General features: G+C 38.9%; 1 protein-coding gene across 1 annotated transcript; it reads right to left on the bottom strand.

The window, feature by feature from the left end:
- Positions 1–3,724: 3,724 nt before the first annotated feature.
- LOC146391624 (uncharacterized) lies at positions 3,725–26,029 on the bottom strand. The gene is made up of 6 exons (XM_084922881.1): positions 26,005–26,029; positions 23,715–24,025; positions 23,563–23,581; positions 23,336–23,446; positions 3,934–3,968; positions 3,725–3,826 (listed from the first exon to the last, which is right to left on the bottom strand). Exons 1-6 carry the CDS (start codon positions 26,027–26,029, stop codon positions 3,725–3,727), a joined length of 603 nt encoding a protein of 200 aa, XP_084779007.1.
- Between the last annotated feature and the right edge of the window lie 567 nt (positions 26,030–26,596).

The following is a 26,596-nucleotide window of genomic DNA, read 5'->3' as shown; positions in this document are numbered from 1 at the left end:
GAGGCCATTTACGTGAAAAGGGAAAGACCATCTCTGAATCGAGGAGGGGGCCTAAGGGTACATTTTTCGCTATCTTACAATGCTGTGTTTGCAGCCATTCCCCAACTCTCTGTGTATGGTACTCATGGCCATTGATCAGTCGGCTTTGATCAGTGGGTTTTGGTCAGTGGTTGTTGATCAATGGTCATGAGAATTTGCATAATTAAGATTAAGGAACTGACCTCTCAGCCCATTGTTCTTTCAGTAGGCTGGTTTCAGTCATTATGCAAATGTACTGTTTATAAGATTTGGGGAAACCTGCAGTCAGCTGAGACTGAAAAAGTCACTTGGATGAGTGATGAAACATTTCTCCCACAAAACGCTACGTCCAGATGAACAGAATCAACTTTTGGAGGAACACATATCAATAATAATAAAAGTGTTTAAAAAATACATTAACTCTCTTGCCAAACCAGTTTTGCATTGATTAAGACTAAAGCGGGGCGATTGTGGCTCTAGAGTTGGGAGTTCGCCTTGTAATCGGAAGGTTGCCGGCTCGAGCCCCGGCTTGGACAGTCTCGTTCGTTGTGGCCTTGGGCAAGACACTTCACCGGTTGCCTACTGGTGGTGGTCAGAGGGCCCGGTGGTGCCAGTGTTCGGCAGCCTTGCCTCTGTCCGTGCGCCCCAGGGCAGCTGTGGCTACAATGTAGCTTGCCATCACCAGTGTGTGAATGGGTGGATGACTGGATGTGTAAAGCGCTTTGGGGTCCTAAGGGACTAGTAAAAGCGCTATACAAATACAGGCCATTTACCATGAACACAGGTTTTAGCTCCCTTAAAGTACAAGTCTGAATTTGAAATTTGGATTTTGCAAAAGAGATTCCAAGCTCCATAAACTGTAACGATAAACACTTTAAGTGCTCAAGAAAATAATGTCACAAATAGTTCAAGAAAAACTCTGAAGTTCAATTCCAATCCTGTTTCTAAAAAAATACTGCGGAGGTGTGTAAAATCAATATTCATGCAGAAAACAGAAATGACAATAATCCTGGATGTTGTGAACCAAGTTGCCCTTGTCTCCTCTTCTGTGATCCAGTGGAGACCTATGCATCTAGGTGGAGTTCAAGTTTGAATCTAATGGCACAGACCTTGTTTGCACTGTCTTTATTCTCAGACTCATTTTTCTCCTCAAACTTTGAATTCAGGGAAATTACTGGAAATGTGTTATAGTAGATTAAAAATACAAGCTTAGTGACCAAATGCACTATAAAAGATAATGTTCATAACTGTTAAGGAAATTGCTTTGTGGCAGCTGTGGTCCAGGCTGCATGGGTTTCTATTGTCATGGGCTTCTTTCAAAACGAGGACTGTTTTAGCACTGCTTTTTTTTTTTTTTTTACACAAAAGAAGAGGTTTGAGCCAAAAACAGGTGAGGACCCACCAATAGGGATGGGTACCGGTATCCATTATGCCATTATGGATTCTAACATAAACGGTAGTAACCAGACCGAAAAGCAGCGCACATTTCGGTGCTTTATTTCGGTGCTTTTCTTTCCTGAGATGTCATACACTTTGGATTCTAGCCAATCATTTTACCTTTCCGAGGATAGTAGGCGGGTCCAGGTACGTACGTTCTTTTAGAGCAGAGCTACAGATTAAAAACGCCCAAGGCGAAGCGGTCAAAGTCTGGCTGTACTTCACAGCAAAAGATGCAAACTCAGCAGCCTGCAACAAGTGCTTTAAGCTGATACTGTGATACTGTGCAAAGGAGGTAACTCCTCGAATCTGATGAAACACCTGGCGACGCATAGCGCTTTTTTAAAAGCTGAGAAATGCACCATATTTGATAGCTTGCTGCAAGACCGAGCACCGAGTGTGGGTGTGGTGCCTGTTATCGGACCATGAGTCAGCAACATCCCCCAAGAACCCGAAGAGGAGAGTCCTAGCCCCTAGCCCTGCCAGTGTAGCAGAAATGATGACGGATGATGATGGCAGCAGCAGCCGTTCTTCTCTGGGCGAGTAGCTTAATGTTGTCTGTGTGTAATTTACATTGAGTAGGCTAACCACGTTATTAAATTAATGCATGTAAGGTGAACTAGCAAACACCGTCGTAGTTACATACGGCTGTCTTCTTGTTTGAGGGCAGATACTCCCTTCACCCTGGCCAAAAAGGCTAAAATGACCAAAGAAAAAGTGGAAAACAGCTAAACATGAGAGGTTTTTGAACAAAGTTTGTGTTTTTTCCATTGTTTAAGCACTGCTTCCAGCCAAGAGTGATACCATATATGCCCTAGAGCTGCAGAAAAGGCTAACATTGTTATCTTTTTACAAAAAAACAGCTAAACATGAGAGGTTTTTGGACAAAGTTTGTGTTCTCCATTCTTTAAGCACCGGTTCGAGCACCGTTTAAGCACCGGCACCGTTTCAAAAGTACCGGTTTGGTACTGGTATCGGATAAAACCTAAACGATACCCATCCCTACCCACCAGTGAGTTTTTGCTCATCTCATATACCCACACAGACACTCTCAAACAAAGAACATTCCACAGCACATCACGTATCCCTATACCTTCAGTCCAGCTCATCCCTGTTCTTCATCTTGGGCCTAGCAGCTGTTTTTACCTGCTCTGTTCCTACCTTTTCAACTCACCTGACCTCCCACCTGCCTGGACATTAACCCTCATCCCATACCTGCACCTTACAATAACTGGCAAAATTATTGCCAGTTATTGTAAGTGCTTGATTGTAGTTCTTCCTGCTAAGGGTGAAATAACCAGTTTTCAGACAAGTACTTTTAAACATCTGAATAGTTTCCCTTTATTCCTGAAGTCATTATTTCCAATCTGCATCTTTTCAGTTTTTTCTTTTCTTTGTCTAAAATGAAATTTGTTTGATGACCTGAAACATGTAAGTGTGACACATAAAGAAAAAACTCAGGAATGATGAAAATACTTTTTCACAGCACTGAAATTCATATAAAATAAATTTAATGTAATCCCTCCTTAAATTGTTGAGTAGTTGTTGTTAAATTGAACAGCAGAGTGCATGTCACACAGGAGATGGACTGCAGCTGTATCCGCCATAGCTTTGCTTCGATCTGTCGTTGCTGAAATGCTCACAGTCTGGACCAGAGTGAGTGGTTTCAGATGAGGCGGTAAACGTTTCACACTGCTTTGAGCATTCACAAGTTTCACAGAGACGTGTGGATTGTGTGAATTCAGTTGGTGTAAGTCTGTTAGAAGTGTAAACCTGCAGACACCTCACTCATGCAGACAGTCGGCTTGTCCTTGTCATTATTTTTAGTAAGTACAATAAAAAAAACTGTTCTAAAATATGTTGAATATTTTAATCAGACATGCAGCAAAATGACACGGTCATGGTGATTTTTGGATTTTCTCAGCTTTTCATACTTTTTATTCAAAACTTTGAGCTAATAGGCCTCAGGATTTTAATATCAGCTGTTCTTAGCCTTTACTGTGTTGATTCTCCCCATCAAATGCCACAAACCTCACGTGTACCTCACTAAATCTCCCACAGCTCCATATTCTATCACACAAGTGACCCTAAGCAGACATGAGTAACTTAAGTCTTCCGTCTTAAAACACAAATCTTATTCTTCAGATCAAACAGGTCTTCAATGCAAAATGAAAAGTAAAGTAACAACTCCCCCCACAGGTCTGTCACAAAGAGCAGAGCAAAAGGACATCGGTTTCACTCGCAGCTGCAGTTCAGTTGCCTCCTGAATCTATCTGGTGGCTGCATACACAACATTTGGTTCAGGCTCTCTTCTTCGTGGTTTTCGACCAAAGGTCACTGTAGCATAGTTCATGTCATCAGAGCCCAGATTCTGTAAAGTGCAGAAATTCATCACATGTAGTTTACAAGAGAAAATGCAGGTTTGACATGTGCAGCATCATATATATATATATATATATAGCAGGAAGCCGGACTCACCTCACTCTGTTGTTGATCTTGCTGTTCATCTTCAGCTTAGTGACAAACAGAGAGAAACAGAGTGAGAGGTACAAAACACATCTGCTCAAATAACTGTTAAAAATCTTCCAGGAGAATTTTCTTATTAGCTATACTTCATATTAATTTAGGTTTTACATTGCAAATTGACACAAAGTGACATTACATCAGCTTCACTGCAGTTTTGGTTAAATCCTAAATTCTTAAATACTTAAAATATTAAAGGGTTATAGTAAATTTAGTAAATACTACATGGACTGCCTGAGATCTGGTGGATGCTGAGAGGTTAAATAGTAACTCTGCATGGCAAAAATTATGTTAACACAATGTTTTTACATGTGATGCTTACAGGTCGTCTTCAGTGACCGACCCATCACATTTTTGCCATAAACCTGGGTGTCACAGCAACAAATTATTATGTATTTCTATAAGGCATGCCTCACGGGATTTGATTAAACTGCAGTATTTGAAGTTCTAGACTTTAGAACAAAAGCCTACATTTTGGAAATAGTCACATTAAGAAGACTCTTGTTGTGATTTGGTGCTCCATGAAGAGAATTGAATAAAAAACCTTGAATTAAATTGAACTGAACTGAATTGAGGAAGAAGCAGTTTCCATGTTCTGCTGTGACCCTCTACTGTGCTCTAAGTTTCTTATGTTCTAATAAAACAATGTGATTAAGCGTGAAAGCCATGCGCAGTAAAAGATATTGGATTTTTTTTTTTTTTTAAATTGGTGTTCCAAAAGTATTAGCTTTGCATTTTCGCTTTTTGAAGAATAATAATTTTTATTGTTAGGCTAAATGGTTAACTAAATGGGCAAAACTATATTCTTCGTAGATGGTGATATTATAACGTTATTTTTTTGCATAATTCTTGTTCACGGCTTGTTTTAATAATAATAAATCCTGTTGTTCCAACCTTTCTGAAAAAGGCACCATGTTGCCACCATGTTGGAAAGAAAAATTAAGACAGACATGAAAAAAGCCAGAGGAGTACCTTTCTGATGCTTTTTGATTTTAACAAGCAGCCCAGTGATGATCATTATGAGGAAAACAGTCAGAGTAGCAAAGATCGCACACATCACCTCCATTTTGTCACCAGATATGTCTGCAACAAAAAATCTGTCATTAGAATTTTTTTTTCTTTTTCTGGGTTTGGCTGTTTGGCTAACAGACTAAAGAAAGGACTCTTACTTTGAGACATGCTGTTGATGTCATCAAGTTCATCATAACCTTTGATTGTAATGAACAGTTGTTATTTTGATGTCATTTGAAAAAAAAAAACACATTCAGATTTTATACTGGTTTTAAGAAACGTATTAAAGGAAGGAAAAGAAATCCAAACAAGCATGCAGATTAAATCTTACCTTGAACTTTTAAATGCTTCACACTAAAAAGTGGACCTCCACTTGTGTAAAATCCACAGAAATACAGTCCAGAGTCAGATACAGCCACCTGCTTGATTTTGAGAAAGACAGTAGAGATGTTGGAGCTCATTTCAAAGGATTCACTTTGAAATCCATCGCAGTGTGAAACGCTTTTTGTGTTTTCAAACATGACTGCGATACAGCTGGCATTTGTTCTGTTGATCAGTCTGAACCAGAATGTTACACCACTATATGAAGAAATATTGGTGCACTGCAACGTGACTTCTTCACCAGGCTGGACCTCAACATTATGAGAAACTGAGGTAGATATCCTGCCTGAAACAAGCACAGATGACAAACGGTTAACTTTCTGTAAACAAAAAAGAAAAATTTCTTTGAATAAACATGTAAATGTTTATTCCAGGTTAGCGTAATTAAAGAACAATACTCACTGAGCCTGCAGAAAAGTAATGTAGCTATCAAAGTAAATGTGTTCATGTTGTATGACTGCAGCAAAGCAATGTCTGGTAATGAACTCTGCTCTAGAAAGTCTGCTTTTAATAGAAAGAGGCGGGGTGAACCTCTGTCTTTCCTTGTTCTTTTCTTTTGTTCTTCTTTTTTTGTGTTAAAAACAGCCCCCGGGTTCTGTATTCTGTTTGTTAAAGTGACCACATAAATGCTTTCAGGAAAAAGACATATTCAGTATGTAGGTTTTAATTTAAAGATGGTGTTTGGTACTGTATTTACTATAGAAGTTACTTTTATTATACAAAATATACACATAATATAACTTTTGTTGACCATAAATGGATTTTGGTTACTCCTCATATGTTGTACATAGTTCTTTAAACCTGTCACATGTTCTTTTGTCCTCCACCCTATACACCATGTCAATGTGCCAAGTTTTTGGCTAATAGCACCTTGTTGGTTTGTCAACCTGTGTTATCTTTTGAATTTTCCATTGAACTATTGAAATGGGAACATATTATGTGTTTATTTGACAGGTTCCTTCTAATAGAATGCTTAAGAACAAAACAGAATGAAACAGAACAAGCAAAAAAGAAAAAGAAAAAGTACTGGACTGATAATAGGTTAAAAAGCAATCAATGTCTATTATTCAAGACTTCTTAAAAAAAATACAAGAAATCCTGGTTCCTTCAAACCAAAGTAGAACGAAATGGGGATGATTCAACTCTTTTCCACAGTACTGGAATTATTTGTATTTTTAATATGTTTCCAATAATTTTAAGCAACTCTTTGGGTTATCTAATATTTTAATAGTAGCTGCCCTGCTTTGTTCAGAATCACTCTCCCAGTAGGTGACAATATTAAACACAACTTACAAGTTAAACATTTTAAATAAAATAAAAATGATAAAATACTTGGTTGGCCAAATGTACAAAGTTCAACCAGCTATTTTGTCAAAATGCCACCTTCATTGTTCATGAATATTTTTTATCCCCCTGTAGATATTGACAGTTAAAGATGCCATACATTGCTCAATCCTTCTAAATCAAATATGATTTTTGGTTATTAATATACTATAATATCCCGTTTTTCCCAAAAAAATAAAAATAAAAAAAAAATAAAAAAATAATCAAGTTTTTTTTAAGGCCCAAAAATGAGTTCAGGTGGATCATGTTCCTACTGATCATCTGTCAGATGTTTCTACAACTTGATTACAGTCCCTCTGTGGTAAATTCAGTTGATTGGACATGATTTGGAAAGGCTCACACCTGTCTATAAAAGGTCCCACAGTTGACAGTACATTTCAGAGCACAAACCACGTCATGAAGTCTTGAGTGCAGAAGACAGCCAACTATAATATAGCAAGCTACTGGAGGACTTAAAGAGTTATGCTATACTATGACCATTTTGTCAACACTGTTGACAAAAACACTGAAAAGAGAGAGCACTGTTCTAAATCACATAGTTCTGTACTTAGACTTTCCACCTGTACTGCAGTACTATACTAATGCCAATGCATTATTTGGTCATTGTTTTTTAGTCTGTTGTTAGGTGGTTGGTAGGCATGATAACATCATGATGGATATGTTTCATGAAGAGAAATTAGATTTCATTATTCTGAAAAAAATGGATACAATTCTCTACTAAGCTTTTGTCCCCACTCACCTGTCATCCATCGCCGATGATTACTCCTGCGCTACTTAAGGCCTCAGTGGCATATGATTCTTCGCTGGATCCTTGTGCTAACCTGTGTCAGTGTAACCCAGCTTGCCTAGTAATTTCCTCAGGTTTTCCTGGTGCTCCTTGCTAACATCAACTTCTTTTCTTGTGTGTAGACTTCCTGAACCCTGGCCTGTTTCCCTTCTTTGTGGACCCTGAGTAGTTGAGTGTGAGTGAGCTTGGATTGGATTGTGGATAATAGTGAGTCACTGGCTGTATACATTTCACTCTGTTTCACTTGTGTAAATAAACCACTTTTTTGACTTTCACCCAGAGTGAGTCCTGCACCCGTAACCTTGACATACTGTAGGTAAATGTATGCTGAAAATTTGGTAGTTCTAGCCCACTGGTGGGTGGTTGTTAGGCAACATGATGACATCATCATATGGGATCTATCAAAACCTCAAGGAGCCTAAGACCTACCCGTCTGTACTTTTGGTTGCTTAAGACTCAATTGTGTAAAAATGTATGGACAGACAAATTTTGTGAATAATAGTAACGTATGTGTAATCACCCTGACTATAATAATCATGATAACAATCACTACTATAGCAATTTAAATAATTTTATTTATGAAGCATTGACAAAAGACAGTGACCAAAGATCTGTGAAACAAGCAAACAAGCGAACTAAAATTAAAAACTACTGTAAATTGAAGTGAAATGAAAAAAAAAAACCCACTTAATTACAAAAACCCCAAATAATTAATGACAGTTTTATTATATTTAATACTGTTAAATTAAGATGTTTGCTTAACAATGTTAAGATTGTTTCTGTTACTTCAATAGAAGCCAGCACTAGCCTCTCACTTCACCCACTGCAGACTGCAGAGTGTAGGAATGAAAGCAACCAAAACACTGTCAAAAAGTTGGGAGTGACAACACTGAAAGGAGATTTAACAAGCTGCCTTAATCCAAGATTTACAAGAAAACAACATAAAAATAAAATGACACTGTGCTGCACACTGAATTAAAAACCATCAGCATGTAAAACATGGCTGTAGTCGCTGTGATGTCACTCACTCGTCATGTTTGGTTTGATATCTGTTTCACTTTGTCAGGTCTTATGAGACATGCTACATCATTCTTACCATGAACCTTTAAATATGTTGCGTTGACTATCACTTGGTGTCTGCCACAATAAAATCCACAGAAATAAAGCCCAAAGTCAGACAAATCTGTGTATTTGATTTTAAGGAAGACAATTGAGATGTTGGATGTCACTTCAAACTTTTCGTGTTTAACTCCATTGCAGAATGAGATGGGATCAGTAGAGATATAAATGGATAAAATACAGTGAGCCTGGGTTTGGTTGACTAGTCTAAACCAAATAATTTGAGTAGGAGAACTGGAAAAGTTGGTGCACAGCAGTGTAGCATCTTCTCCAGGCCAGACTTCCACAGTCTGAGACTGTAAGAGAGAGATCCAGTCTGAAAAGAACAGGAAAGGAATGAAGTTCTGAGCTGGTAAGACCAAAACAGATACTAATACCTCTCAAAGGTTTAAGTAGACTTTAAATTCAGTTTTTAAAATTCAGTTCAATGTTTTTGCATTTTGGATTTTGAGAGAAATTCAGTGCCAGTACTTACTGAGACTGCCGAGCAGTAAAGCTGTTCTTATACTAAAGCTCATCACTGTGCATATGAAATCTTTCAGCTTCAAATAAGAAAGTTTCATCATGAAGGGGTGTTATTTCCTATTTTGACCACATTGCTCAGACAAAAGAACTTGCCCGCCACCAAAAAAACACCACAGCTTTGTGCGCTTCTTTTTCTTTTTCTTGCATTTATGCAGGTTTGCGTTGGAAGAGGATAAAGTTTGGGCCTAAGGAGTACGCCACGCTGTCATCGAGTTTTAGACTTCACAAGTACTTTCCTCTGCAAGGATGGTCATCTTGCAGCATATGAAGGGAAAAGTACTTTGATCTGGAAGGCAAACTTACAACTGAACAATTCTTGCATTTATTTACATAAACAAAGACAGCCACTTTATTTGGGTAGTACTGAGTTTGACTTCCTACTGACATGGATTCAGCAAACATTCCTCAGACACTTTGTCGTTGGGGAAGATTTGCAATTCTTTTTCCCCCCGACTTGACCAGGGTGCTCCGCCTAATGGCTGTGGCAGCTGGGATAGACTCCAGGCCCTCTTTGGGACCCTTGTAAGGATAAGCGGAAGAGAATAGATTCAATTCAATTCAATTTTATTTATATAGCGCCAAATCACAACAAAAGTCGCCTCAAGGCGCTTCATAGGTACAAAGAAAAACCCAACAATCATATGACCCCCTATGAGCAAGCACTTTGGCGACAGTGGGAAGGAAAAACTCCCTTTTAACAGGAAGAAACCTCTGACAGAACCAGGCTCAGGGAGGGGCGGGGCCATCTGCTGCGACCGGTTGGGTGAGAGAAGGAAGACAGGATAAAGACATGCTGTAGAAGAGAGACAGAGATTAATAACAGATATGATTCAATGCAGAGAGGTCTAGATGAATATACCAATGCGCTCCACTGGATTTAGATGACTGAATACGAATGATATGTTGCACAAAGCGATCTGAGATTCTATCAGCTTTGTGGCATCGTTCCACCCTGCTGCACTGGTTCTCAGATAGTGGGGTGGGGCCAGTGGTGGGGGTGGGGTGGGGTGGGGGGGGGGGGGGGGGGTGTGGATGACAGAATGAAAAATGTATGTCAATACAATTTGGACCATTATGAAATTATGGCTCATTTTTAACAAAAGATGAGGCGTATGAAGATTTTGTCAGATGCTGAATGAAACAAGGGGAGACTCCTGCAAAATTTGGTCAATGTGAATAGTTGTTCCTTAGACTTTCTGTAGAAGTGACTCTGGCTAACTAATTTTCCATGGCTGTAATGGGAAAAAAACTTTTCACTAAGAAAACAGCCTCTTACCGGATGTCCCTTTCTCTTTCTCTAAAATCTCCATCAGTGGTGACTGATAGTGATATTTGGTGGGCTAACAAATGCATTATATAGTTCACACTAACAGCAGCAGCATCGCATCCTCGATACCACATTGCAGCCACAACACCTCGTCACAGCAACACAAACAAAACTATATATAGAGAAATACCCAGAATGCCACTTACACACACACATTCTCTCTCACACTTACCCACAAACCTTTTGACTATTTGTTTCTGTGCACACTAGCACAAGGCATTTTTTTCTAGGAAAAAACAAAATATGCAAGAGTGATGTAATGATGGCTGAATGATCAGAATGCTACAATGCCAGAAAAATCTATTCACTTACTGTTGATGCTGCTAGGGATGTTATGCAAAATGTGTGGAACTGCAGAAACTGCCAATACACTGCAATTGCAATATCACAACTATTTTGCAGCATAGTGACTCAAACAACTTGTTCCCAATAAAAGGAGTTGGTATGTACAGCAGAAAAAAATTGGTCTTTAAAGAAAAGTAGGGAAGCAAACCTACTGGAATGAAGGACGGCACTTTACTGATGAATTTTTAGGTTTAATGGCAATAAACCCTCAATCTCACCATCAGAACTGGGGATGTGTACACAAAAACAGTGTATAAGTCACAATCCATACACTTACAAGTGTTAACGTTTACAACATAAAATAACTTAACCTTCTACACAACATTTAACAAATGCGCAGTTTTGGTCACACAAAATATTTCAACATGTACTTATTTACATCATTGTGTCTTTGTCAAGGGGGCTGCTAATGACAAAATAAACTTCCATAAACACAGTTACAACTCCCCCCTCCAACATCCCCTGATTGCTGCCAAATTGCACTGCGACAACAGTTACACAGGAAGTCATTCCTTCAAAATAATAGCATTAAAACTCAAACGGGAAGTTAATCGCAGCTAATGGTAAATAAAGGCGATAAGCGCCAAAATAAGATGATAGCAAATAAATAAACATATTTAGGGTTATTTATAGAGTTTGTTACGGTATTTCATAGGGGAGAGAGAGAGATGTCCAGCTTATCTGGCTAACATTATTTAGAGTGAAGCTCACATTGTCTTGCAGCTTTCTGGAATACAAACATATTAATCACCCTGTGATTGAAGTCTGGTGGTTTTTTGGATCAAGTCCTGCTCAATACACAGTACACCCAGTGCGTTCAGCCTGTCGCACCCTATAGTACTTCAAAGAAAGGATTTGATCCTCTTCAGTGTACTAAAACACAGCTCTGTGTCTGCTGATGTCAGATGGTTTCTGATGTTTATATGTGTTCATTTCGGCATTTCAAAAAAAGTGTCCTGAAGTTTGTTCTCCGTCAGCATCCTCAAAAGTGACACTGCAGAGTGTAATCCTGCAAACTCCGCTCCAGTGTACAATACTTTCAGTTTCTCTTTACATATCAGTGGGAAATGTTTGATTGCAATGTCCAGCTGCTTCTGGGGGAGGCTTTCCTTAAACTGCAGAAAGAGCTCAGGATCAATAAGCTCAAACGACACTAAGTGCTGTGCTTGCTCAAAGTGAGCCTTTGACTGCTCCATCATTACGTCACAGCACTGTGCTACTATACTGACACGTTGTCAGCCCACCGCGTCCTGCGCAGCTTCAGCTCTGGATGTGACGGTGCGGTATCTGTGGTCAGCTTGTTCTTCAGTTCACTGATGGAGCAGAAAAACCTCTTCAGGGCCTGTCTGCTTTGAGAGCATCTATGGTCTGTTTTTCAAGAATGTTGTATAAAATATCAACAGTGCTGTAGTAAAGGTTTTACATTTGTTTCATACAATGTTCGTTATCCAACAGTGTGTTTTGATTTTCATATTATTGCACATATACTAGCAAAATCCCAGCCTTCTGGCATTTTTGCCAGACTTGTGGCACTAAAATTGTTCAGTCTGTTTTGTAGTCAGTCAAAATGCCATTATGGATACACATTTGGTGACTTTGTAGTTACGTACAAGCATCCACTGAACATGACCTGTGAAGCAAATTCAAACCATATCCTGTTGTAGTAACCCTGGCTTCAACCTCCTGAAATAGCCAGGCACACCTTGAGTTTGTTTTACTTTTGCCTCGTATCTCCTGGAATCTTGCAGTTTGTTCAGACGTGACTTTGAAACCCTAAGCTGTGCTGTTGTTTTTAAAGAGAAGAAGCTTTTATCCTGGCAGCCCTTCTGAACATGATGTAGTTGTTCACTGTCATAGACTTTGACATGCTAACTGAGGCCTTCAGAAGCTGAGATGTAGCTCTTGTTTTTTTTTGTTAAATAACAATGTATACTTTATTGATCCCCGTGGAGAAATTTCTTTATCTGCGTTTAACCCATTCACTCAGTGAAGCAGTGGGCAGCCACCAATCAGGGGAACAGCTTGTAGGGACGGTAGCTTGCTCAGGGGTACCTCAGGATAGCCGTTCAGTGGATTCGAACCCACTACCTTCTGATCATGGGACGACCATGCTACCTACTGAGCTACCCCGCCCCTTTTTTGTCATTTCTAAGCATTGCACAGTCTGATTGTGGGGTTAGTTTGCTGGGATGTCCACTTCTGGGAAGATTGGCAGATGTCTTGAATGTTTTCCACTTGTGAATGATCTTTCTCGTTGAATGATGGACTTTTTGTTTACTCTAGAAATAACCTCATAACTCTTGATGGGCAGCAACAATTGCTTCTTTAAATGCAAGATACTGCTGATGTGTTTCTTTCTTGGTTTGTGTTACAGTATCCTTGAACGATTCAGACCAAGAAGCTGTGGAAATGTGGGCCACTGATGATCAATTAATCATACACATTCCTCTGTCAGCACCTGACTGCTATGCTTTTGGTTCTGTTTTGTGCTTGTAATGTACCACACAGATGCCATTCATACATTTCCCAACACTCCTGTTTTGGTGTGCAAAAAATCAATCAAATAATAATTATTAAAATAATTAATAAACACATTTATTTTTTTGTTTTAATGCTATTAACTCTGTAGGGTGTGTTTCTAAGCCTACAATTCACACCAGTGTACCTTCTATGGCTAATTCTTGGACCTCATAGTGAGGAGCTTTTGTGATTTTTGCCCTGGAAGCATCCATAACCTCCTGTTCACTGTTTAAGTCTGTTAAAGCTTCTCAAGTGGTCAAGATTATAAAAATGCTCTACAAATGCCTGTCACCATTCAAAGTCTACAAACAAAGAAGAATACATTAATGTCTCTTCACCTATTTTTAAAGATTCATCTTATATTAAGGTACAGTGTTATCAACAGAGATTCAAAACTGGTCTCCAAAAGGTTCAAACCAAAAGTTAAAAACCTCACGCTTCAACAAACAACTTTCTTTTGATTGGCTGTCCCTTTAGAGGGTAAGAGGTTACACCTGTGATCACACAGTTAAAATTACATTTTCAGCTTCGTGGTGGTTTTTATTCTTCTACTTAACTTGTATAGAGGTCTTGAGAACATCTCAGCTGGTGTTTACCGCCGTCTTTCAGGTTTGACTTTTGCACATACAGACCTGATTCTCTTGACATCAGCTGACCACGCTGTGTTACCTCTTCCTGCCAAACACTCACTTCGCGAGTGCTGCAAACTCCCCTCCATTTTTAACTCCAACTTACTACTGGTATGAATTAGTTGCTCGTCCCACATTCACACATAAGAACAGACAAAATTAGAACAAGCACCACAGCAGATGAGTTGAGTTAGCACCTGGTTTTATAAATAGAAACCATCTCAACTTCTCGTTCTTTTTCAGGCCTCAGTGTTTTGTGCACATTTACTGTTGAGCCAGTGTGGCCAAAACACTAACAACTTCAGGTGCTTTAACCTCTAAAGCATGCACGCCTAACCCCAAGTGTGATATCCTCCCTTTTGTCCTGGTATCTGGGTGTTTAAACACCCTTCATGTCAACTATGAGCAATTAAATAATTGTCTGCAGTTATCACTATAAGAGGATTTTTCCACAAGTCTTTGCAAATATGGTTGTTTTTATTCAAGGTCAGTCAGTTTGTATACTTCAGTGTAGTAAACTGTCAAATAAAAGATTTAATCAGTAAAGTAAGTGTTTTAAACACAGCTAGGTCTTTGATGTGTTTGATTAAGCTCAAAACCAGTCTTCTTGTGGTTGAGATCATTTCCTTGCTGTTTGTTGCCTGCAGGTTAGTTTCTACAATATTTTTTTCTTCTTCTGCATTTCTAAACATAGCCACAGACCGTACACTACTTTTTTTTCACTTTAGTTGTACATGTTTATAAAGCTTGTTCGTAAGTTCAGTAAGGAAGATCTGTGATCACTCATTTGCTTGCTTCTCTCGGTGTTCACGCTGCTAGTCTTTGTCTTTCCCTCAATTCAACAATGATAAAATTACTCTAGTCCAGGGGTCGGCAACCCGCGGCTCCAGCTCTGCGTGGTTTGGGAAAATAAATTAGAAGTATTTAGCTGAAGTGTGTTTTATTTATGTTAGTTCTTTTTTTTTAAAAAACTTGTAGTTCTAAATTGGAAGATTATTGTGATTTTGAAATATAAAAATAAAATTATTTTTTCATCGCTCAAAATAAGCGTCACACTCGCAGAAGCCGGTGTACCCGCCGAAACGCCGTGCATTTGTCGACACTTTCAACCCCAGGTAGGCCAGTTATGGATCTTCGGATCCACATTATGTCAGCAGCTATTCTCCACCGTGAACTATGTTAAAAACAAACACCGCTCACGCCTCACAGATGACAGCTTACAGTCCTGCGTAAAGATGAAAGTGACTTCGTACAGCCCCGATTTGCAGACGCTGTGCGCAGAGGTTTCAGGAGCAGAAGTCTCATTGTAAACATATCACGGCAGACCCGACGCTGTTTCCATGAACATGCTTTTCAGCATCTCTTTATTGACCACTCTTCACACACGGTTGCTGTATGCATACTTTTCAGCTCACAGCCCGACATATACCAACAACAGCATAGATAGCACAGACGTTAAGGCGGCGAGGCGTGATTGCGGGTGCCGCTCAGGTGCGTCCGCCTCCCCTGCAGCGGCTCTGCAGACCACGCCCCGCCACACACATTAACCAGGTAAAATACATATTTAGGCAGAATTTTGCAAATATCTACTTTTCATCTTTTAGCAGCATAGTGCTTTTTTTCCAATTATATTTTAAAAGTCAGGTCAAGGCTCCAAAAGTCCAAAGGCGATATAAGGGTGGCAGCTCACAACAGTTGTTGTTTGCTGGATCATTTTAGTTCAGCTGGGTGTCTTTCCTTTTGTTATATTTCTTTAAGAGTTCAAAATGTGTTAATTACATAAATAAAATGTAATTTTCTCTGTAGCACTTCATGGATTTCATAAGCAACACACATTAATTGTTCACACAAAGCATAAAGGTAAAAAACAATATATACAGTGTTATCTTAATTTTAGATGTCAAAAAGTATTTGCGGCTCCCAGTGTTTTCTTTTGCGTGGAAACCGGGTCCAAATGGCTCTTTGGGTCTTAAAGGTTGCTGACCCCTGACCTAGTCTAATAATTTTCTTGCCTGCCTGCTGTAAACCAATCAGAATCTGTTGCTCTGATGGTATTGGGGTCTACTTGCCAAATAGCTTATTAATTATGTATCTCAATAAATGCCCAGTTCTTAAACAGTGATCTTTCCTAAATAAAGTGACTTTAGTCATTCGATTTCCATCTTGGCTTTGCTCAAAAACATTCTCTTAAGTAATGCCTCTCTATCTAAATTTTAGCAGTCATCAAAAGGCCAAAATATTAAAAGGGAAACCATCAATAACCATCAAAATTGCCACAGATTTACTTCCTGAATCCAAATGGATGAGTTTTAGTTGACAGTAGTTACCAGGAGGTTACCAAGAAGCAAAACACATTAAAGAAGCTGTCATTTGTGGTTTAATCGATCATGTTCTCATCACACAACACAGCGGGATCAATACTGAGCAGTATGGACACAATTGTCCAGACCTGATAGATGAGAGCAGTGTAACTGAACTAGATGATGCCCAGCCAGCTGTAATGACAAGATTATGGCCAAACTCAAAGTAGCAACCCAGTCAAGAACACGATTCCCCCGCTCATTGAAAAAGTGCCATCAGAGGAAATGCTTGCAGATGTAAACACTACTCTATTAATACACAACATCTCATAAGTTTTTGCAAAACGGTTTTACTAGAACATTACACACATTTACATTTGTTGGCACACGTAAACAGAAAATAAATTTAAACTAAAATTTAAGCCAGCAATGGACAAATATCCTAACCCATTGCAGGCCTGAGCAGCCGATGCTTGAGTACGATGGATGTTAACAAACACACTGTCCTTTGTAGTGTGCAGCACAAGAAAACTCACCTCAGCAGTCCTCACACCTTTATTGTTGTTAGCATTTCTACAAACCACTCTGTTGCGTTGTGACGCCGAAGAGGGAAACCACTCTGAAATGTGGTAGTGCAACACACAGCCCAACTGTGTTTCACTTGGTCTTCGGGAGAAACACAGTTAACAATCGATTTTTACTGTTTTTCTCAAGTGTTAGTAGCTAGTTGCTACTAGCTGCTCACTCAGTCTGCCATAGAGCATGAGCCACCTTGGCCTATTGCTATTCCTCTCTCAGGTAAATATACAAACAATTTACAATTGCAACAAAACAGTCCATCATGGAGTAAATGACATGCTAGACATACCTTTTGTATATTATATTGTTACACCAACATTGGAAACAAGGGAATCATAAAGTGGTATAAATTATTCTTATTCAAACTGTAAGTTCAACATGTTAATGAGCTTTAAACAATGTGGTTTTAGCTCGGGGTTATACCAATCACTAAGATTGGCCAAGTGGCCAGGTCTAGGAAAAGTCACGCTTGTGGTTTCACGCTTCATCCATGTATGGATGATGGAGACCACTGTGCCCATTGGGACCTTTAATGGTCCAGAAATCTTTTTGTACCCATCCCCAGCCTGGGGTCTACAGACAACCCCTTGGACTTCAATGCTTGGTTTGTGCTCTGTCATATATTGTCAATAATAGGAGCATATGTAGATTAGTGTGTGTCTTTTCAAGTCATTTACAATCAACTGAATTTACCACAGGTGGATTCTTTTCACAGCTTTTAGAAAAATCTGACAAATAACAGGATGAATTAGTTCGTTTCTTTGGCCAAACTCCAGGAAGCGGCTTTCTAGAAAGGCTTGTCAAAGCAAGTTCAACTGACTTTGAGTATATTTATCCCGAGTTAAGCACATGCAGCAGTGCCAATAGGGCTCTGATGTCAGAATTTACCATGGCAATGAGTAAATAAAGTACAAATCCTCCATTTCAATCCAGTGATCTGAGGAATATGAAAATTGTAAGTGTTGATCGTTTAACCTAAAATTTGAAGAAAAGAGGAGTCATACTAATCAGCTTGTGCTTATCTGTCATCAACATTTTCTCTGCTCTTAGCCTGTGTATCAACTTTATAAATCAGGAAATGTAACCAGGGTTCAGCCAGGAGGCGAGCAGGACAGCTATTTGTTTAAATGAACATATGATAAGAAACGAATAGGAACTTTGTGTCAAACTACTGCGCTTTGTTGTGGTTTCGTTGCAGAGTTGAAGGCTGTCTTTGTCTTGCTTTCGATTTTGCTGATACATAGTGTTGTCACCACAGTGGAAAATGGCGGGGGGAGGATGCACAAAACCTGCTTCCTGAAATAAACACAATAACGACTGTGTACAGAAAAAAAACGTGCCGGTAGAAAAGTCAATTAGAAATTTTAAAGATCTGATGAAATTAAAATAACGTCCAATGAAAACACATTAATGTATGTTATATGACTTTGGTAGAAATACACATGTTGCCACAGAACTCTGTTTCATCTTTTAATCAGTAAACTATGGTTTGCTCTTGTTCATAAAATCTCCAGCAAAGATGATGTGCTTTATAAAAGTAGCATTATTCTTGGTCTTACAGTCATGCCATTTGATGTTTGTGGTCAGGGTATTAAGTCTTCCTGTGGCACACTTTATTTTAGATTCATAACACATTTTCATTCAATCCTACGATCCTTCAAGGGTGAAGGATTTTAATTTTCTTCATTATTTATCATTAAGTCTGTACAAATACAAAGACTAGTCAAAACTGAGCGGGCCAAGTTTCATTGCTCCTTTTTAAACTTTGTTCTAAAGCTGTATTGACTGTGGAGGCCTTGTCATTTCAGTTGTGCTCAGACCACACTGAACTGTCTCTTCCTGTGAATGGGTGAGTATTTCCCCCTGAAGACTATTTGACTCTCCCTGTGAGAGTTTGACATACATCAAGTACACCCTTATTCTGTTTAGATGCAGACCAATTAAGACAAAAAATAGATATAAAAAAGAATAGATACACATTTTTATATTATAAACACAGAAAATCCATTTTACCTGTTGGCAGAATAAAGCAACATGAGTTTCAACGTCATCTCTCTGTTGCTGGACTTCTGCTTCTTGTTGACAGAAGCCTCTGTGCTATTTCAGTTATTTCAGGGCACACATTTTTTAAATGAGGAATTTTGAATCACACACTGAAACAAGCACAATCGGTGCTTGCTTAAGTGTTCTAAGTTCATGAAGGTCTCGTACTATAAGACAGCATGGGCTGTGATGTCCAAACGGCAAAAAATTCAGGAGTTTAAGAAAAGTCTTTATAATAACCAGTATTATAATATGGACTGAATATTCTTCAGCTAATTATATACTGTTTGCAGTGTTGGGGAGTAACGGAATACATGTACCGCCGTTACGTATTTAAAATACAAAATATGAGTAACTGTATTCCGTTACAGTTACCGTTTAAAAAGGTGGTATTTAGAATACAGTTACTTTGTTGAAATAAATGGATTACACTGCGGTACTTTCCTGTTTCATTTTGTCGCGGGTCAGGACTGTTTGGGTTTTGTTTGACAGCTACGTTCTGTTGTTCCAGGCGGCAGCGTTACGGTTGCCATGGTTACAGGGCGACGCTCTCTCTCTCTCTCTGCGACTGTGTGTTTCCTGGGTGAGAGAGCGCCTTTTCGTTGTTGTTGTTGTTGTTGTTGTTGTGCTAAGCTAACAGGCAGAATGCTACAAGCATAGCTCTAAAGAATGTAGCATCATGGGCAGTGTAGTCCGTGTTGCAGGGAGAATGGACTGCCATACACGTTATGGGTCTGTGAGCGCGAGGAGGGAGAAAAAGGGGAGTGGAAAGGTACGAGTTGTCATCGAGGAAAAACGGGAGCTGGAAGCATGTAAATATAATAATAACCACTTCAGCCAAGAAGAGTGCCTGACGAGCCCAGCTGTAAGTAAGCTATTAAGACTCGACTGTACACTGTGTTCGTGTTTTCCTCCGAAAACAATAAGTTCCGTTGCAGCAGTCTTTCAACGCCTCTCTCTGTCTCTCGCAAGAAAAGATGACCCACACAACAAAGTAAAGCTATTTTTCGGCTACGAGCCGACAGGGACCCCGCCGTATTAGTCAGAGGTCCCTTTACTACAGTTCGGAGTCGCGGACCTTCAGTAATAGTAATAAATCACACAGCAATAGTACATTCACGTTGTTGTAAAAAGCATGATAATATATTAAGTAATCCAAAGTATTCAGAATACGTTACTGTCATTGAGTAACGTAACGGAATACGTTACAGAATACATTTTGGGGCATGTATTCTGTATTCTGTAATGGAATACATTTTAAAAGTAACCTTCCCAACACTGACTGTTTGTATACTGTATAAACTTGTGTTTGCAGATTTGAATTATAGGAACATATGCTTTCAGGCTTGATCAGTCGACACCTTACAGAGGTGTCATTAAAGCTGGTTGAGATAGGCACAACACACACTGTGGGCTACAAGACAACCACAGACCATCTTCATCCAGCCTGCACTGTCCTAAAAGAAAGTTAAGGAGACATGAGATGAATTTTCAGTGCTATTCAGTGTTTCATTAGTGACCTTTAGATTAGTGTGTCATACAACTGGCAAGAAGTAGGATGATTTACATTATTATTATTGAACATGATTTTTTAATCTTAATAATACTCTGTTATGACTTCTGCCACTAGTTTCCTTTCGTGTACATAGTGTTTCCTGTCATGGAAATGTCTGTCCTCTGTGGGGAGAGTATGATAATCTGACTGTGCAGCTGCCTCAGTGCGGTTAGACTACAGCTTAGAGACGATTAGCTCCAGCCTGATGTCCACACTCCATATAAGGAGATAAGATGGCCGCTCTCTCATTTGACTAGCCACATTAAAGACTGACGGCAGAATGGACTAAGCTACTTAAAATGACTTGTTGTCATCACTCTGGTTAAGTGGTGCAATCATTTTATTACCTGCTTGCTGCAGGACACCCACCCCTGCTTTATAGCTATTAGAAGATTGTGCTGATACGACACGATCTACGCCAGGGGTTTGGCAACTGCAGGCCTCAAAGGCTTTAGATGTGTCCTTGATCCAACACACCAGATATAAATGGCTAAAGGACCTCCTCAACATGTCTTGAAGTTCTCCAGAGGCCTGAAGAACTCATCATTTTTGCTATATAACTGCACTGTCCACTTCCTGCTGTGACAAAACAAATTTCCCACGTGTGGGACTAATAAAGGTTGTCTTGTCTTGTCTTGTCTTATCATTTGATTCAGTTGTGTTGACCCAGGGTGAGATCTAAAAGCTGCAGGACACCGGCCCTTGAGGCCTGGAGTTGTCCACCCCTGCTCTACGCAAACCACCAACTAACATCAGCAGGCAGGCTCTCGGGTGGAACCCCCAAGATAAGTGAAAGAGAGGCCGCCCAAGAAACACCTGGCGACGAGACCTTGAGGCAGAAGCAAAAAAGATGGGTTACACCTGGAGTGAGAAAGAATGGCCTAGGGCAGAAATCTGTGGAGATCTACCTTTGGTGACCCATGCCCTGGGAGGAGTGATGGGCAGCAGTAGTTGTAGATTACAGCTATTCTTATATAAATATTTATAAAAGTAGGCATTGGGACTGAAAATGCTGAAATTAAAAAATGAAGAAGAAGGCTCTTAACAAAGACACGAAAAAGAGAGCACATTACACCAGTTTTACTCTCATTACACTGGCTTCCGGTACATTTTAGAATTCATTTTAAAATCTTAGTACTGACTTTTAAAACGCTGAGTTGTGACGCTCCTGCCTACATCTGATCTTTTAGATCCCCATGATTCCTCTGGCAGGCTGAGATCATCTAATAAAGGCTGTTGGTAGTCCCACGAACACATTTAAGACCAGAGGAGATAGATCTTTTAGAGCAGATGGAAGTAAGATGCTTTGCCTTCCAGTTCTTAATACTGAAACAAAACCCATTAACTTCTTTACTAAATTATTATAGAATAATACTATATAGTAGTATATTAGAGTAGTATTTCTTTTCCCTACTCATTCCTGCACAGCTGCAGATCTCCATCTCTTACGAAATGACAACCTGAACAGTCAGTTAACCCTTTAAGACCTACCATAGAACCAAGTCCGCCAGAGCTTTATTATATTTTTACATGCTGTAGAGCCATTTTTGGGAGCATTTCAAGTTGCTATACATCAATACAACCATTATAGCCCAAATTTTAATAATATGTATGCATTAAGTGCATAGAAATTACATAAATTGCAAGAAAGTGCAATAAACTACAAAAAAATTGAAAATAGTTTTTGTTTTTTTAACATATATTTCTAGTTAGAGAAATTTAAGAGGCTTATCCCTCAAAACTGTAAATACAAAAAAGTTGCACAAAATAGTTTCCCACCACAGGAAATTTATTTTGAGTGTCTTCATAGTTTTTGAAATACACCAATTTTTATACACTGCAGGAAAAACGAAAATAAATATTATAATGCAAATTTGCAAAAAAGCAGCATATGCATCAAAATAAACTATTTCCAGCAGTGCAATATGAGTCCTAAGCATCCCAAAAACGATACAGAAAGTCATGAAGTCAAACATAACTTTTAAAAACACCAGTATAGGCTCATGAGGCCCTGATGGTAAAAAACTACATTTCCGCGAAAATGACGTCACTTCCGGTTTCGGGCAGGTAACGGCGGACATGCGATAGTTCACGCTGACGTCTATTCTAACGTAGGAAGTGTTACGAACAGCTGATCGGATCGGCAAAGCGTGTTTCTGGAATATTATGTTTTTGTTGCTGCAAGTGCTTTTTATGCAGTTTTTGCAAAGCCATATGTGGAAGGAAACTGTGACCTAGGACAAGCTGATGGCATAAGATGTAAGTACAACTCCTCCGGTTTCATATGCAAAAAAAATTATTGCGCTAGCTTACGTGGTTGCAGTTCTACAAGGATTTAAAAGTAGTTGTGCAAAACGGAGCGTGCCTGCTCCGACCGGTTTTAAAGGGTTAATGTCATAATAGACACTTCCTGAAAGAAAAACCTGATTTTATTGTTCCAAACAAGACAACATTTCATTAAACGAAACTTTGTCTGTCTCAAACATTTTTTCTACATTACAGTAGACTCATTAACTACACACAAAATCCCAGTTGCAGATTTATCGGAAACCTTATCAATGTTTCCCCGAGCATTTACTGGACTACATAAAAAACATGAGTCTCGACTTCTCTCTGTGATGCAGGTCTTCTCTTTATTATTGCTGCTGGGCACAAAGTCATTGCTGTTTCATCAGAATCCAGGTTCTGAAAACAAGAACTCAGAGTTACAAAGGTCTCATCATTTCAAATATTGAAACACATTATCATGGACAGTAAAAATGGATTCACCTCACTTTGCTGTAGTATCTGTCCTTCAGCAGCAGCTTTGCCACAGAAACAAAACATCCAGTCAGTCAAGGCAAAATCTCATTTATAAATCAACCAAAATTAACCAGTGGCTGTTTCTAGTACCTGTCTGTAGTGTCCAGATTTTAAAAGCCATGGCGATAACTGCATTTATAAGGAAAACAGTCAGAGGAGCCAAAATCAGACCGGCCAGCTCTGATATTCCATCACACTCTTCTACAAAGACAGAATCATTGCATTAGTTTAAGTTCAGCTCTCGGTCTTGGTCACTTTCTAACAAAATTAGCAAGCAAACATAGAAACCAGCTGATTAGTAATTAGGCTAAACTTACTTTTGGTGATGCTCTCAGTCTCATCAGTATCACCTAAGTCTTTAAATAAAGCGAATATATAATTTGACAAAAAAATTAATAAATACATACAGGACTGAAACCTCCCACAAAAACTTTTAAATGTTCTTACCTTTAACATTTAAATGTATCACATTAAAAACTGGAAAAATTGTGAAAAATCCACAGAAATAAGGTCCAGAGTCAGATACACGCGCGTGTTTAATTTTCAAGAAGATAGTAGAGCTGTTGGAAGTCATTTCAAACGATCCGTTATGAAATCCATCACAGTATGCCACACTTTTATCAGCTCTGAACATGACAGAGATACAGCTGGCCATGGTTCTGTTGACCAGTCTGAACCAGAACGTTAAAGAACTGTACGTGGAAATGTTGGAGCATTGCAGTGTGACTTCTTCACCTGGACGGACCTCCACAGTCTGAGCCCTGCAGACTGCAATCAACACTGAAACAATAAAAGTAATATAAAAGTACATTACCACTTAATTTAGGTAAATAATAAAAGCAACAGCTAGGTAAACATAACAAAAATAAGGTTAGCAGTGAAGTTGAATGTAATTACAAGTCAAGTACGCACAGAGGTTGCAGAGACCTAAAGTCGAAATCAAACTAAAGTTCATTACTGCACAGACCAGTGAACCTTTGAAATGTCTGGGACTGAAGTGAGACCCAGGAAGTGTGTTTTTACACTTAAATGGGTGGGTGTTTGTTTTTTTTTTCTTCTATTTTTAGGTCTGCCCACAAAAGCTAGCATGATGTACTGGACTTTTGTCAACTGTCAGTATTGCATGAACACACTTTATAAAACTGTCCTCTAGCCTGAATGTCCAGGTTGTTTATTCACGTTTTTCTAAATAACACTATATACTTGCGAGCCATTTCATTGGGTAAACCTTGCTAGTACCAGATTTGATCCCCCTTTGGCTTCAGAGCTGCCTTAATACATCATCAGAGGTGGAAAAAGTAAGGACTTTCTTTACTTCGTCAGACGTACTGACACCTGGCTTAAAAAAATTCCAGGAAAAGTGGTGGAGGACAGTGATGAACCCATGATAGGATTAATATGTTATATCTGAGACATGATTAGTGTTTTGGAAACTGGGTCCAATTCAGCAGACAGGACAGATGTTGATAAAGGAAGAGCAGTTGTTTTTGAAATATTAGTTGGTAAGATTAAAGGTAGGGGAAGACAACATTAAATTCCATAATATTATAATATAATCTGTTGTGGGTTTTCTTTCACTTTCTTGGTGCAGAATAAGACTTGTCCTTATCTGTCTTTCTTATTCCCTGGAAAGTTCTTCTTACTGAGGGCCTGACAACAGCTGATACTGTTCCTCAGTTATATTATAATATAATCTGCTGTGGGTTTTCTTTCACTTTCTTGGTTCTGTACTGAATTGATAAACATTGGTTTCCTGGTTTCCTACATAATCTGCTGTCACATATCTGCCAGCTTCATGTGCTTTACTCCCCTTTCTAGCATAGCTGTTTGTTCATAATCATAACAGCAGACTAGGAGATTTCTCTGTCACTCATTTTTCGTCCTCAAGCTAGCAATTGAAGAACCATTTGTTAAAGCTAATATCTCTGGCCTGCTGGCTTAATAACTCCTTTAAAGACAAGGACTCAATGAGTAGGGCACTTTCAGAAAAAGTTTATTATAAAGTAAGACACGCAGCACGTAAGGCATTCATTTACTTGCAAGGTATAAGCATAAACAGGAAAACTCTATGCAAGTGCTCGATGGGGCAGTCCCACTGAGCCCTTTTATATATCTTTTACACATATAAACCAATACACACTTATCCTGGGAACAGAATGTATTACCTTCCTACACTTTACTTCAAAGAAACAGATCAGTTACATTAGAAAATCCTTTGTTGCTAAAACGACTCTTTATTTATATCAGGCAAAGAAATAACTATAGTCAGCAAAGAGTTGCTATTAAATGTTTTGTCAGTAATGCTGATAACAATTGAATAACAGAAAACAGAGAGGACACGATAGAGAGAGATGCACTTCCTCAGCTTACCTGAAAAGACTGTCGCATCACCTTCAGAAAAAGGCACAGAGATCTTAATTGTGTATAACTGAACAATATTCTTGCTGGGATTAAAAAATATGTGTTTTTTTTATTCTCACTGCTTGAAGCCACAGCTGGCAGTTATTCACATTTACATGACATCATGTAAATTCACATTTACATGCAACTTTTACAGTACATCCTAACATACAGTTTAAATACATTAAAAAAAACCAGTTAACCTTGCTTGTTACTTGTTCTTTATTCTTCATACAAGCTAAGTAGCAATATTTTATTGACAGCTATATTCTTTGCTTACACATCTGCATTCTTGCCTTAAAACATCTTTAAAGTTTAATGTTTATCAGAGAAACAGTAATATTTCAAACTTTACTTACAGTTGTAGCTGCTCTTATGTGTCATTGCTGCTTTTTTAAGTTTCAGATGAAATGCATTCTGTGCTACCTGACTGCACAAAATACCATCCAGTCACCACCGATGCATGCTCGATAGAATGGGCGAGTGGGAATGAGTGGGAACAAATCTGGACATCTTTAACGTACCTGGCTTGATGCATACTTTGAATTGGAACAGTACTTGGAAAAACAGAAATGTACACATACTAAGTAAAGTATAGTCTCAGTGTTTATTTCCAATCTTATTTTGATAGTCTCATCCTGTCTCATTATTTAGATTCTGTTCAGCTGTGTTCCTCAGTTGTGTCCCTTCTCATCTCGTCTCATTTTCCTTGTCTTCTTTTTTGTGTCCTCAATCTGTGTTGTGTGAACCCCTGTTCGGAGGTTTCTCCTCAAGAGCTCTAGTTTGTGAATGCCTGCCTCATGTTCTGCACATGTTTTGTATTTTTTGCTTTTTGAAGTCTTCACCATTAAAGTTGCTTTTTAAAAAAATCTGACTGTCACACAGTCATTACATGACAGATGTTGTCCGCCTGTATGTACCTTCCTGCACTCTTATGCATTATCCAGTGTT

This window comes from Perissodus microlepis, chromosome 3 (assembly GCF_051167445.1).
Source record: "Perissodus microlepis isolate ML-2025 ecotype Zambia chromosome 3, ASM5116744v1, whole genome shotgun sequence".
Classification (NCBI taxonomy): domain Eukaryota; kingdom Metazoa; phylum Chordata; class Actinopteri; order Cichliformes; family Cichlidae; genus Perissodus; species Perissodus microlepis.
This window is presented reverse-complemented; position numbering and strand designations above follow the sequence as displayed.

Coding starts and splice junctions, on each gene's coding strand:
- LOC146391624 (XM_084922881.1), bottom strand. CDS start 26,029: ATGACACATAAGAGCAGCTACAACT. Junction 24,026..26,004: donor ACATAAGAGCAGCTACAACT/GTAAGTAAAGTT, acceptor TTATTGTTTCAG/TGTTGATTGCAGTCTGCAGG. Junction 3,969..23,335: donor AATCTGGACACTACAGACAG/GTACTAGAAACA, acceptor TTTGTCACTAAG/CTGAAGATGAACAGCAAGAT.